This window comes from Mirounga angustirostris, unplaced genomic scaffold (genome assembly GCF_029215605.1).
Source record: "Mirounga angustirostris isolate CCGP_5_RB_7025 unplaced genomic scaffold, mMirAng1.0.hap1 SCAF_14, whole genome shotgun sequence".
NCBI lineage: Eukaryota > Metazoa > Chordata > Mammalia > Carnivora > Phocidae > Mirounga > Mirounga angustirostris.
In genome coordinates, this window is record NW_026991722.1 from 52941448 (window position 1) to 52956139 (window position 14692).

Genomic DNA, 14692 nt, shown 5'->3' on the forward strand with positions numbered 1-14692 from the left:
CACCATCCTCCTCCTCATCACCACAATCACCACCATCCCCATCATCACCATCCCCATACCACCACCACCCTCACCACCATCCACCTCCTCATCACCACAATCACCACCATCCCCATCACCACCATCCCCATCACCACCACCATCCTCACCACCATCCCCATCACCACCATCCCCATCACCACCACCATCCTCACCACCATCCTCCTCCTCATCACCACAATCACCACCATCCCCATCACCACCATCCCCATCACCACCACCATCCTCACCACCATCCCCATCACCACCACCATCCTCACCACCATCCCCATCACCACCATCCCCATCACCACCATCCCCATCACCACAATCACCACCATCCCCATCACCACCACCATCCTTACCACCATCCCCATCACCACCATCCCCATCACCACCACCATCCTCACCACCATCCCCATCACCATCATCCCCATCACCACCATCCCCATCACCACCACCATCCTCACCACCATCCTCCTCCTCATCACCACAATCACCACCATCCCCATAACCGCCATCCCCATCACCACCACCATCCTCACCACCATCCCCATCACCACCACCATCCTTACCACCATCCCCATCACCACCATCCCCATCACCACAATCACCACCATCCCCATCACCACCATCCCCATCACCACCACCATCCTTACCACCATCCCCATCACCACCATCCCCATCACCACCACCATCCTCACCACCACCATCCTCACCACCATCCCCATCACCACCATCCCCATCACCACCACCATCCTTACCACCATCCTCCTCCTCATCACCACAATCACCACCATCCCCATCACCACCACCATCCTCACCACCATCCCCATCACCACCATCCCCATCACCACCACCATCCTCACCACCATCCTCCTCCTCATCCCCACAATCACCACCATCCCCATCACCACCACCATCCTCACCACCGCTACCACCCTTTGCAGCAGCACTGCTAGTAGCATTACTTCTCACCTTGGTGATCACAATGTCTTCCAAACTAGCTTCGCTGCTTCTAGCCATTCATCCTCTCTCATCTTTCCTCTATTTTTTCCATATGAATTATCTCATATCAAAGTTCTGATCATATCTCTTGCCTGCTTAAAAGCTGGAGTTTTAATTAATCTTTAATCAATCCCGTTCCTAATAAATGAAGTCCAGTCCCCTCGGCCTGGCATGCAAAGCCATGCATTAAATATATCCAGGGAGGGGAGCCTGGGTGGCTCAGTAGGTTAAGCGTCTGCCTTTGGCTCAGGTCATGATCCCAGGGTCCTGGGATTGAGTCCCACAGCAGGGAGCCTGCTTTTCCTTTTCCCTCTGCCCCTTCCCCCTGCTCGTGCTCTCTCTCTTTCTCTCTCTCAAATAAATAAGTAAATCTTTAAAAAAATATATATCCAGTGCAAAATTCAGGACAGATTTCCCGTTGCTGCCTCTACAAGTATTTTGAACTCCAAAAAAACTAACACATTCACTCTTCCTTGAATATGCTTTAGGGAAGCATTTTTCAAAATTCAGATAAAATACTACTTTATTAGACTCTCTTGGAATATTTGTTAAAATGTATATTCCTAGACTGCATGCTTGGAAACTCTCTCTTTAGAATCCTGGGTTCTTAGCACTGTTTTCTCCTTAGTTTCAGGATCTTGTTGATTATTCTGTGACCACAAAGTCCCATTAACATCTGGTTCCTTACATACCTTACAGGGTGTTTTATAAAATAATATTATGAAAATATAAAGCAATTCGCAAAGTGTCTGACCCAGTAAAGGTGCCTCTTATAATTAATACTTGCCCTGCCTACCTCAGAGTGTCTTGTGATGTTCAAGTAAATAATAATGATAGCACTTTTATCTTATTTGTACTTTTTTTTTTAAACATTTTATTTATTTATTTGACAGAGAGAGACACAGTGAGAGAGGGAACACAAGCAGGGGGAGTGGGAGAGGGAGAAGCAGGCTTCCGCCGAGCAGGGAGCCCGATGCGGGTCTCGATCCAGGACCCTGGGATCATGACCGGGGCTGAAGGCAGATGCTTAACGACTGAGCCACCCAGGTGCCCTTATTTGTACTCTTGTAAACTCTTAGTGGGAATGGATTTTGTTTTGTTCATTGATGAATAACTTGTATAATCTGGTCCAGTGTTCTGCTCAATAAATACTAGCTGAATTAATTGTATAATAGTTATTTTTGTGATAGCAATTTATTCAGAGTTCCTACACATTATTTAAAAAATACCCTTCTTGTTGTGCTCCCAGAGGAAGCCAGGCCCTGGGGTATCTTCGGTTCCTTTGGTAGCCCCCCAAAAGCTGCAGGGTCAGGTCCTCCAAGAGTCCCAGGTCCTCTCCGCCCCTGATCCTAGGTAGCCTAGCCCTCTCCCACACTCTGAGACCTTTAATGGGAGAAACTGGAGTACTCAGCTATTTTGGATATAGCATTAAGTTGCCTTTATTGAGTCTTAATCCCTGGTTCTTAGAGGTGGCTTTTGTCTCATTACCAAGATATAATATTCACCTGGGACCCCGTTGAGATAAGTAGATTGTCTGTCACTTCCTGTCCCTGGGCCCCTGTCTTAATGACCTGCTCAATACTTGAACTTTTATGATTAGGCACTGCTGTGGTTTTTGCCAGTGATGTCTACCCTGTCCTTCTATCCTTCAAGCATCTTTATAACCTCATCCATCAACTTCCTAATGGCAAGTGTGCTGGTACTGACTGACTGCTGATGAATTTCAAAGGACTCGCTCCAGTGTCCTTTATGCATCTGCAGAGGACCCCTTCCCTGGTAGACTGCTGATACCAGGTGCTTGCTGTCACTGAACATGCATAGCATGTAGATCAGGCTGATCCATCAGTGGTTTACTCTTCAAGTGGCCACCCCCTCACTTCATGCCCCATGTCCACTAACCCTTATGCAGGTAATGGCCCACAGCCACGGTGCTCACCTGGCTGATGGTGCTCATGGCTCTCATGTAGCTCTCATTCCTAGAGCGGAACTTTGGTGATGTGAGCAAGCCGGCAGGGTCAAGACTGTCCAGGCTTCGGTTGATGGAGACTTCACTTACTGCCCTCAGGTAACTGTGACTCCGGATCTGGAGTTTGGGGGAGTGTTCATTGGAAATCCTGAAAGGGAATAAGAGAAGGGGCACATTTAGTCATATTCTAAGATGTAAGCAGTACTAAGATGTGGGAGCACTATCCTTGATGTGGCACCTTAAATACTGGGATGAATAATATAGATGGCTTCCTATGATTACTAGACTCCCCCATGGTGTCTCAGAAGGAAAAACTTTTGACAGGAAATCATTAAGGTCTGATGATAGCAGAGAGCAATTAAAATTCTCTTCAGCCCATGAAATAATTTCCCCATTCGCATTTTCCCAGGCATCGGGAGGAGGGAGATAATAGCTCTGATTACCCCATCCCAGAATCCTGTCCTGTTTGGTCTGTAAGCTTTGTCTTTTACCCACTTCCTTTCTTTGGCCATCTTTTTGTTTTTGGACTTTCTAGTAACAGACAGTGGGTTTACATCTGAACTATATCAGTATCTCTACCAATCTTTCTATCATCTACTTGTCTATCTAATCTTTGTGTCATTTAGTTGAGACTGAACTTAGTGAACAAACCTTAAATTTTAGCCATTAACAATGCACACATCTTTAAATCTTGATATGTAAAGAAAGTCTTTACACACTTTGTACTCTTTGGATTTTTTCAAGATGCATTATAAAATTATCAAAGTAGGAAAGGCTCATTGCCAAGCTATACAGGAGTGCATAAAACAGAAAGTGGGTCTCCCTCTCCACCCCTGTTTCTGCTCCAGAATTCCGCACCCTTAAAAGAACTACCTGTAGCAGTCTGGTGTATATCCTTCCTGTCTTTTCTTTTCTTTATTTCTTTTTTTTTTTTTAAAGATTTTATTTATTTATTTATTTGAAAGAGAGAGAGAGAGAGTGTGTGAGAGAGCATGAGTGCGGGAGGGGAGAAGCAGACTCCGCCGCTGAGCAGGGAACCCGATGTGGGGCTCGATCCCAGGACCCTGGGATCATGACCCGAGCCGAAGGCAGTCACTTAAGTGACTGAGCCACTGAGGTGCCCATCTTCCTGCCTTTCTATACATATACAAACAATTTATTTTCAGTATTTTTCAAGCTTACTTTCACATGGGATTCAGGGTGATTTTTCTTTCATTGTTAAATTTCTTTTATTTTTGCTGAAACGTTGCTTGCAGTAGAAGTTAAAGTTGATAAGAAAGATCTATACCCAATATCTTTGCTATTATTTATCATTCTGGAGATCAAAGCCAATGAAATTAGAAAATAAAAAGATACAGGGAATATAAATATTGTGAAGTAAGAGATAAGCTTTGTGTATTCATAGATTATATAATTATCTGGAAGATAAAAATCTGAAAAACTATTGGAATGCATAAGAGAGATCAACAGGATAGCTAGATACAGGATTAAAAAACACAAAAATTAATAGCTTTTCTATACACTGCCACCACCAAATAGAAATTTAAAAAAATCCATTCAAAATGGCAAAACGTTATAAAATGAGTACAAATTATAAAAAAATGCAATAGAATTTTATGAAGAAAGCTATAAAACTTTATGGAAGGCAATAAGTAAGGCCTAAATAAATGTAAAGGAAGATAATTTTCCTTGATGGAAGTAATATTGTAAGAAAAAAAATTAAAATTTTCCTAAATTATTCTACAAACCTAATGCAATTGTAATAAAAATTTTCACAGATTTTTTTTATTTGAGTGTAACAAACTCATTTTAAAGTTTATATGAGGTTCATAGCAGCATTATTCATAAGAGCCAAAAGGTAGGGCAAATTAAATGTCTGTCAGCTGATGAATGGGTAAAATGTGGTTTATCCATACAGTGGAATATTAGTTGGCCATGAGGAAGAGTTTAGTACTGACATATGCCACAACATGGATGAATTTTGTAAACATCATGGTAAGTGGAAGAGGCCAGTTACAGATTATATGATTCCACTTATGTAAAGTGTCCAGAATAAAAAAAATCTCTAAAGACAGAAAGTAGATTAGTGGTTGCCTAGACTGGAATGTCTAGGAGGAGGAAAGGATGGCAAGGTTGGGGGTTGATATCTAAAAGATATGACTTTTTTCTTTGGGGTGGTGAAAATACTCTAAAATTGTGATGGTTGCACAAATCTGAATATGCTAGACCATTGAATTGCACATTTTAAATTGTTTGGTATGTACATTATAGCTCAATAAAGCTATTTTAAAAATTATATGAGGCCTCAAAATAATCAAATTTCCTAATGGAGGGAGTTCAGAGAGCAGACTGTGGTTGGCACAATGAGAGAAAGAAAGGCTGTGAAGGGGTTGCAATATAGCAATAATTTAAATAACCAGTGATAGGACTGAGTTAAGTAGCCGTGGAACTTGAGCAGATGGATTTAAGAGCCCACGTGAAGATTAAATATGGAAGATGATTAAGAGGAGGGTGTCTAAAAACAGCCAGAAAATAAAAATAAATAAAAAAGGAGATAAATATCCTATCAGATCTCAAATATACTTTATAACTACAAAGAGGAAAACCGTGTGGCATAGCGAAGGAATAGATCAGTGGAATAAAGTAAGGACTCCAGAAACAGAACTGAGTGTCTATCTGAATTTAGTATATTGCAAAGGTGGTAATTCAAATAAGCAGGGAAGAGATTACTTAGTAATGGTGTTAGATGAGCTGTGTGTCCACATGGAAAAAAATGGATTCCTACTATCCATATAGATTAAGAGATTAAAAATCAAGTATTTACAAATTTAAAGTTGTCTAGTATGTTATAGAAGAATGTGTTTTATAATCCTTTTATTTATTTGAGAGAGAGAGCACATGAGTGAGCACAAGTGGGCGGGGAGGAGGGAAGACAGAGGGAGAGGGAGAAGCAGACTCCTCCCTGAGCGGGTAGCATGAGGTGGGGCTCCATCCCAGGACCTTGGGATCATGACCTGAGCCAAAGGCAGCCGCTTAACCTACTGAGCCACCCAGGCACCCCTATAATCTTTTTTTTTTTTTTTTAAGATTTCATTTTTAAGTCATCCTTATGTGCAACGTAGGGCTCAAACATACAACCCCGAAATCAGGAGTCACATGCTCTGACTGAGCCAGCCAGGCGTCCTGTTTAATCTTAATGTCTATACCTAAAACCTTTATTTATTTATTTTTTAAAGATTTTATTTATTTGACAGAGAGACAGCGAGAGAGGGAACACAAGCAGGGGGAGTGGGAGAGGGAGAAGCAGGCTCTCCGCCAAGCAGGGAGCCCGATGCGGGGCTCGATCCCAGGACCCTGGGATCATGACCTGAGCCGAAGGCAGACGCTTAATGACTGAACCACCCAGGCGTCCCAAAACTTTTTTTAAGCTATCAGAATTTTATGGAAAAAACTATAAAACCTTATGGAGGACAAAAAAGAAAGCCTAAGAAATGAAAAGAAAGTGGTGGAGAAAGGTTTTTAGAAAGAGGATGTTGAAATTAAAAGCCATAAAAAAAAAAAGAAAAAGATTGACAAGTAGAACTACATAAAAATTTAAAACTTTTGTTCAACAGAAGACATCATAAGCAAAGTTAAGAATAATAGTCACTGGGGGCGCCTGGGTGGCTCAGTTGGTTAAACGACTGCCTTCGGCTCAGGTCATGATCCTGGAGTCCTGGGATTGAGTCCTTCATCGGGCTCCCTGCTGGGCAGGGAGTCTGCTTCTCCCTCTGACCCTCCTCCCCACCATGCTCTCTCTCTATCTCATTCTCTCTCTCAAATAAATAAATAAAATCTTTTTTTAAAAAAAGAATAATAGTCACTGGGTAGGAAACATATTTGCAGTACCACCTGATGTAATGAAGAGGGTTCACGCCTATAACATTTAAAGTGGACTTAGCAAATTAAAGAATAATGCAAATAACTCAATAAAAAATGGACAGAGGCTCAGTAAATTAGAGAAATGTCGATAAATATGAACACCATTTGCACATCAGATCCGGGCACACGCAGGTCCACGTCTGCAGATGGTAAAGATAATCTCCACAATCCCAATATCCTCTTTGCAGTGTATAAGATTGCACTCATTCTTGAAGTTTGTATGGAATTACTTAAACACAATAGTCAAAAGAAATAGACTCAATAATACCAAAATGTGGGAATTTGACGAGCAGCTACTTTTTGCAATTGCACCGAGAAAGGGACCAAATTAAAATAGATCTAGAATTTAACAGATCTAGATCTAGAATGTAACAGCATGTACATCATTATTACAAAAGGGAAATGGTTCTAAAAATGAATGTTCTCTATGGATCCTACAAGTAGCTATCAAACATGAACTATTTGCTCTGCCAGCTCAAGTAAATATTTGCCATGTGTTATGTGCTATTATGATGATTCACATGGGGTTGCTTTATAAATGCTCATGGCCCCAATCCCAACGAACCAACGAACCAAAGAATTCATTTCCCCCTAAAGATCTCTTCTAGGAAAAGAGAGACTTCGCTAGAAGCATTTATAACCTAAAGTTCATGTCCCCTTAGAACTTGAGAATTAGATGACAAATGTGTTTCTTTGGCTGTTTTGCAACCTGACCTAGGGCAACAATATTGCCAACATAAAGATGCTGCTGTGCCAAATAGTTATGGGGGCAGCAATGGGGGGTGACTGTTTCATAAATAGCGTATATTCAAAAGAAGAAGCGAAAGTCCAGTGTTTTGAAAAATGAGTGTCTGCTGGCTGAGATGGGCAAATGAGGCATCATTGCAACAGTCATTCACCCTGGTCACTTGTTATGAAATAAGGCATAATTCCCAAATTTCTAAGTGAAAAATCATTCAGAAAGGTCTGAATAGTTCTATTTTGGTGAGTCATTTCTGATAAAACAATACATACTTTAATCATACGCTAAATATAAGGAAATGAACTCTTACCTCGTCCGCTTAGTGGAGCCCAGAGCTCTCCACATAAAATGTACAATATGGATATGCTCTGCTGGTGTAGAAACACTAAAGAAATGCCAGGAAATAGTGTATTGATTACTTCACTTCACCTCAAAAGGAAGGTGATTTGCCAAGAAGAAAGGGCATGTGCATATTCAGAAATATTAGTTCTCATGTTAGATTAATTATTTTTCTGTGTTGGCCTATTCACATGACATCTATCTCTTTCCACTTTTCTCCCTAAATTGCTTAGGCTCAGTTAATGTTTTGTGGCTTATCAGAACTGAGATTTTGGCCTGGCCGAGTCCCATTCATTATCATGCCCTTGAAGTGCACTCAAAGATAGGACACCCTTACGTTAGCCACGGAGCAACCACGTACACAAGCTTGGCCCAGTGTATCAGTAAGGTTGCCAAAGAAGAGAAAAATGCGATAATACTCAGACTGCAAAATTTGAAACCAGTGTCTTTGAAGTGAAAATGATTAACTTTGTAATAGAGTACTAAAAGTATAACTTCATCAGATGAATAAACTCTAGGGCTGTGATGTGCAGCATAGTGATCATAGCTAATAATAGTGTGCTGTGTGCTTGAAATTTGCAAAGAAAATAGATCTTTTTTTTTTTAATTGAGATATAAGATTGACAGTGTCAGATGTAGGACATAATGATTCACTGTGAGTATTGCTAAATATCACCCTAATAAATCTAGTTAACATCCAGCACCACACAGAGTTTTTTCTTGTGGTGAGAACTTCTAAGACTTACTCTCAAGACTTTTTTTTTTTAAAGATTTTATTTATTTATTTGACAGAGAGACAGCATAAGCTGGGGGAGGGGCAGAGGGAGCAGCAGACTCCCCACTGAGCGGGGAGCTGGACTCAACTTGGGGCTCGATCCCAGGATCCTGGGATCATGACCTGAGCCAAAGGCAGACTCTTAACTGACTGAGCCACCCAGGCGCCCCTAACACTTTCAAACATATAGTATAGTATTGTTACCTATGGTCTCCATGCTGCACATTACATCTACAGTACTTCTTCATTTTCTAACTGGAAGCTTGTACCTTTGGACCCCCTTCATCCATTTCTCCTACACCCAACACTCGCCTTTGACAACCACCAACCTGTTCTCTGTATTTATAAGCTCAGTTTTTGTTTGTTTAGAGTCTACACATCAGTGAGATCATATGGTATTTTTCTGAGAGTAGATCTTAAGCAGTCTCATCCCCAGGCCCTGGCAACCACCCTTCTACTCTATGTCTCTCTGAGTTTGACCACTGTAGGTGTATCTCATACAAGTGAAATTATATAGTACTTGCCTGGCTTATTTCACTTAGTAGAATGTCTTCAAGGTTTATCCATGGTGCAGCACATGGCAGAACTAACTTCCTCTAAGGCTGAATAAGATTCCATTGTGTGTATAGACTACATTTTGTTGATCCTCTCATCTACTGACAGACACTTGGGTTGCTTCCACTTTTTGCTATTGAGAATAAAGTGACTGTGAACATGGGTGTACAAATATCTGTTTGAGTCTCTGCTTCTAATTCTTGGGAGGATATGCCCAGAAATAAAAATTTCTCTTTAATCTCTTAATCTCCCTATTTTATTTCTTGGCAATTAAACTCCCCACAAATTTGGGGACCAACATAATAAAAACAAACTGTCACTTTTTTCTCTCTTGGAAAGACATACTATTTATCATTTAGGGTAAGTTTTTTTTTAAATTTTATTTATTTATTCATGAGAGACAGAGAGAGAGAGAGAGAGAAGCAGGCTCCCAAGGAGCAGGGAGCCCGATGCGGGACTCGATCCCAGGACCTTGGGATCATGACCTGAGCCGAAGGCAGACGCTTAACCATCTGAGCCACCCAGGCGCCCGATTTAGGGTAAGTTTTAAGCACACTAAATAATATAGTAGTAGTTCAGGGACTATTATTGCTATGGTTGAAAAGAGAAAAATGATACTTCTATTATTTGGTGGAAAGTACAGTAAAAATGTTAGTATAATTTTACTGCTCTAGTAACTGCAAAAACAGTAATATAATTAAAACTCGATAGAGCATTACTGAGAACAAATTGCATCGAAATAATTAAGACATCCAAAAAAGTAATTCCATAAGCAGTTAGAGATTGCAGAAAGACGGTTGCCAATAATGTCAGTTTATGAACCAGTAAGGAAAGAAAAAATGTCATCACTAAGAAAGCTGTGATGACAATTCAAGTGTACTCCTTAGTAGAAAGCCCATGACGGTGATGCTGTGGAGGGGGGTGGGGGGAACAGTGACCTAAACGCTGCTTTGAGCTGAATACAGTGTTTCCTTCAATTTAAAAAGTGTCAGGGCAGAGCAGATGTACTTCCACAGACGTAAGTTGACATTGACAAATTGGAGTGGTTAAAACCTGTGTAAAAGAGTTCTAATAGATTTTTCACAAAGTGCTTCATATTCTGACTTCACTTTGGGAAGAACAAAAAGCAGCTAAAGACAGACTCTTAAATAATTCTTATAATGTTGGTTTTCTTTTAATCCCCTTTGTCAAATGCTCCATGTCTATACTCACTACTGGATTGCCAAAAGGTCACAAAAAAGACATCTCTTCCATGCAATAGTCCTCAGTTGTTTTGAACACAGCTATCTATCCCAGCTAAGCCTTCTCTTCTCCAGGTGACATGCCCCCTTTATCTCGTCCTCTTGTGTCAAGACTTCAGGCTGTCCACTACCTTGACAACTCATCTCTAAAGTCGGGCCAGTTTGTTACTTTCTCTTTGACAACAAAGCACCCAGAACCAAACTTAAACTTCCAAATGTGGGCTGACAAGTGCAGAATACAGAATGGCTATTAGCATCTATTTTACAGAAAATCCTTCTGGGATATGGCCTGAGAAAGCTCTGGATTGTTTGGCCTATAAGCACACTCCTAACTTCTGGTAAGCTCCCTTTGGACAACGTTTAGATCTTCATATCAAATGATGTTAAGTCATTCCAATTTTTGACACTTTAGTTCCTATTAAAATGAAATCAAAGGGGAATGCCTGAGTGGCTCAGTTGGTTAAGCATCTGCCTTCGGCTCAGGTCATGATCCCAGGGTCCTGGGATCGAGCCCTGCATCGGGCTCCCTGCTCAGCAGGGCAGTCTGTTTCTCCCTCTCCCCCTGCCCCTGCTCATGTTCTCTCTCTCATTCTCGCTCTCTCTCAAATAAATAAAACCCTTTAGAAAACAAATTGAAATAAAAGATTAATCCCATGAAATACATGCAATCGATCAACTGTTCTTGCCAGTTATGTGTCACCAGCATATGTGATAACAGAAGTAAACATAGCAATACCCCAAATCGGTGAGTATTACAAGGTCCTATCCATTTAAGTACTTTACTTACAATGTCTTATCTATCACACCAATATTCTGTATTATTATAGTAGTTATGAAGCATTATTACCTCTATTTTACAAATGAGGAAGCTGAGGCTGACAAGTTTGTAAAGTCAGAAACAAAGGCTAGATCTGTATGACTTCTATAGTCTTAATCATCTCGTACCTTCCCTGTAATGATGCCATTCTTACCCAGTTACTTGTCAAGTTATTGACTGGGATTGGGCGAATCAGTGATCTTCCAAGCTGACTCAGTCATCAATAATATAGTTTTTGTTCTAAGGCTGTTTCAGACATTCCCCTAATCACCCAGCCCACATTTCTATAATGTTTATTTTTATTTTTAATTTTTTTTCTGATCCTTATTCTTTAATGCAAGCGCATAGTGATCTGCTGTTTTAAATGCTATCCTAAATGCAATTACACTCCTCTGATGTGTCTGTCTCAACCATTTCAAAGAGGGAGATAGAGGTAGTTCTATATTTGCCTTGTTAGTAAATCTTGGTAGTTCTTATTTTCTAAATCATCACAAACCATCTGTTTAAAAATTCCTTCTGGAATTTTTCCAAGGATTCACATTAGATTAACTATTTGCAACTTTTGGAATCTTCTCTTTTGAAAACTGAGATAATACTTACTTTTTTCCTGGTACTTTTTCCATGGTTCCTAAAATATTACCAGTAGTGGTTCTACAATTATATCTGAGTTCCTTCAGATGGAAACTAAATTTTCATGGCTTTCCAAGTTTTCTTATTTGTGGCAGTTACCTGGTTTTGGTATACATAAAAAATATGGCCAACTACATAAGCCCAACCCAGAACCAAAAAGTTGACAATGTTGTATTGGTCTCAGGTGTTTAACGTAGTGATTCAACAATTCTATACGTTATACAATGCTCACCACAATTAGTTACCATCTGCTACCATACAATGTTATTGCAATATTAATGACTATTTCCTATGCTTTACTTCTCATCCCCACGGCTTATTTATTTTATAACTGGAGATTTGTTCCTCTTAATCTGCTTCACTTCTATTTTGCCCATCCCCTCAACCCCCACCTCCACCCCTCTGCAACCACCAGTTTGTTCTCTGTATTTATGAGTCTAAGAACACTTTTGTTTTATTTTATTTTTTCTTTTCAAATTTTTATTTAAATTCTAGTTAGTTAATGTATGGTGCAATATTGGTTTCAGGAATAGAATTCAGTGATTTATCACTTACATACAACATCCAGTACTCATCATCACAAGTGCCCTCCTTAATCCCTATCACACCTCTAGCCCATCCCCCCACCCAACTTCCTCTATCAACCTCAGTTTGTTCTCTATGTTTGAGTCTCTTATGGTTTGTTTTCCTCTTTTTTCTTTCTCTCCCCACCCCAATATGTTCATCTTTTTGTTTCTTAAATTCCACATATGAGTGAAATCATATGGTATTTATCTTTCTTTATTTTTATATTTTATTGAAACTGGTAAAATGATAACATTAAATTGTGATAAATTATAATTCCTAAATCTACCATTAAAAAAGCTATACCAAAAAGACATACTCAAAAACACTACAGATAAATCCAAATAGAATTCTGAAAAATATTCAAGTTTCCCATAAGAAAGCAGGAAAAAAACCCCAGAGAAACAAAAAAAAAAACATAACAAACAGAAAACAAAAAATCTGATGGGAGACTTAAACCCTAAGATAATAATTACATTAAATATATAGTCTCAATGCATTAATTAAAAGACAGAGATTTGCAGACTGTATTAAAAAACATGACCCAACTATTTAGTCTCCAAGAAACTCACTTCAAATATAATGATGTAAACAAGTTGAAAATGAAAGGACAGAAAAAATTGTATCATGTAAACAGACAACGGAAAACAGGCTCTATTAATATCAGAAAAAGACATTTTATTAGTAAAGGTTATTGGTAAAGAAAAATGCCCAGAGCGGACATTACAAAATAACTAAAGAACCAATTCATTAAGAACACAAAGGAATCTTAAATATCTCAAAACAAATGAAACAAAAACTGATAGAACTGAAAGAGGCAGAAAATCCACAATTACAGTTGGAGACTTCAACAACCATTTCTCCACAATTGTTAGAGCAACTAGACAGAAAATCAAGGAGGATCTAGAAGATCTCAAAACTATATCAACCAATAGAATCAAATAGACACTTAAAGAACATTCTGCCCAAGAACAGCAGAATACACATTCTTTCCAAGTACCCATGGAAAATATATAAAGAAAGACCATATTCTGGGCCATAAAGTGAACCTCAACCGATTTAAAAAGAATTGAAATAGTACACAATGTGTATAGCTAACATTATACTTAATAGTGAAAGACTGAATTTTTCCAAGATTAGAACAAGGGAAGGATGTTCAATCTCACTCTTATTTAGCATAGTGCTGGAAGTTCTAGTCAGCGTAATAAAGAAATAAGCATACAAATTGGAAAAGAAAAAATTGTCCTATTTGCAGTTGATATGATTGCCAACATAGAAAATACCAAGGAATCTACAAAAAAAAAAAAAAAAAAATTCCTGAACTAAGAAGTAAATTCAGTCAAGTACCAGAACACAAGATCAACATATAAAAATCAATTGTATTTCTGTATACTAGAATGAACACATGGACACCAAAATTAGAAATACAATACCATTTACAACTGTTTAAAAAATTCAGTGCTTAGGTGTAAGTCTAACAAAGCATCCTCAAGACTTGTGTGCTAAAAATGATGCAATGCTGATGAAAGAAATCAAAGAAGATTAAAAAAAAATCAAAGAAGATTAGATCAATGGAGATGTTCAATGTAGTAAAAATGTAAATTCTTTTTTTTATATTTTATTTATTTATTTATTTGAGAGAGACAGAGCTAGTGAGAGAGAGCTCGAGCAGGAAGGAGGGGGAGAAGCAGGCTTCCCGCGGAGCAGGGAACCCGATGCGGGGCTCGATCCCAGGACCCCAGGATCATGACCTGAGCCGAAGGCAGAGGCTTAACCATCTGAGCCACCCAGGCGCCCCCCCAAAAATGTAAATTCTCCCCAAATTGATAGGCAGGTTTAATGCATTTCCTATCAAAATTCCATATTTTTAGATATAGACAAGATTATTTTTAAAATCTACATGGAAAGTCAGAGGAACTAGAATAGCTAAAATATTTTTAAAGATTTTATTTACAGAGAGAATGTGTGTGCATACTTGGGGTGAGGTGAGGGTGGGGGAGGGGCAGGGAGAGGGACAAGCAGACTCTGTGTTGAGCACCGAGCCAGACATGGGACTCAATCCCACAACCCCGAGATCATGACCTGAGCTGAAGTCAAGAGTCGGGCGCTTAACTGA

The 14692-nt window shown here is 39.5% G+C and overlaps 1 protein-coding gene across 2 annotated transcripts in view; it reads right to left on the minus strand.

The window, feature by feature from the left end:
* DLGAP1 (DLG associated protein 1) overlaps positions 1–14692 on the minus strand; it is a 317851-nt gene that overhangs the window by 187272 nt on the left and 115887 nt on the right. For both annotated transcript variants that reach the window (XM_045886989.2, XM_045886988.2), the window contains exon 3: positions 2963–3140. In XM_045886989.2, the coding sequence (XP_045742945.1) occupies positions 2963–3140 (178 nt within the window). The remainder of the gene's footprint in view (positions 1–2962; positions 3141–14692) is intronic.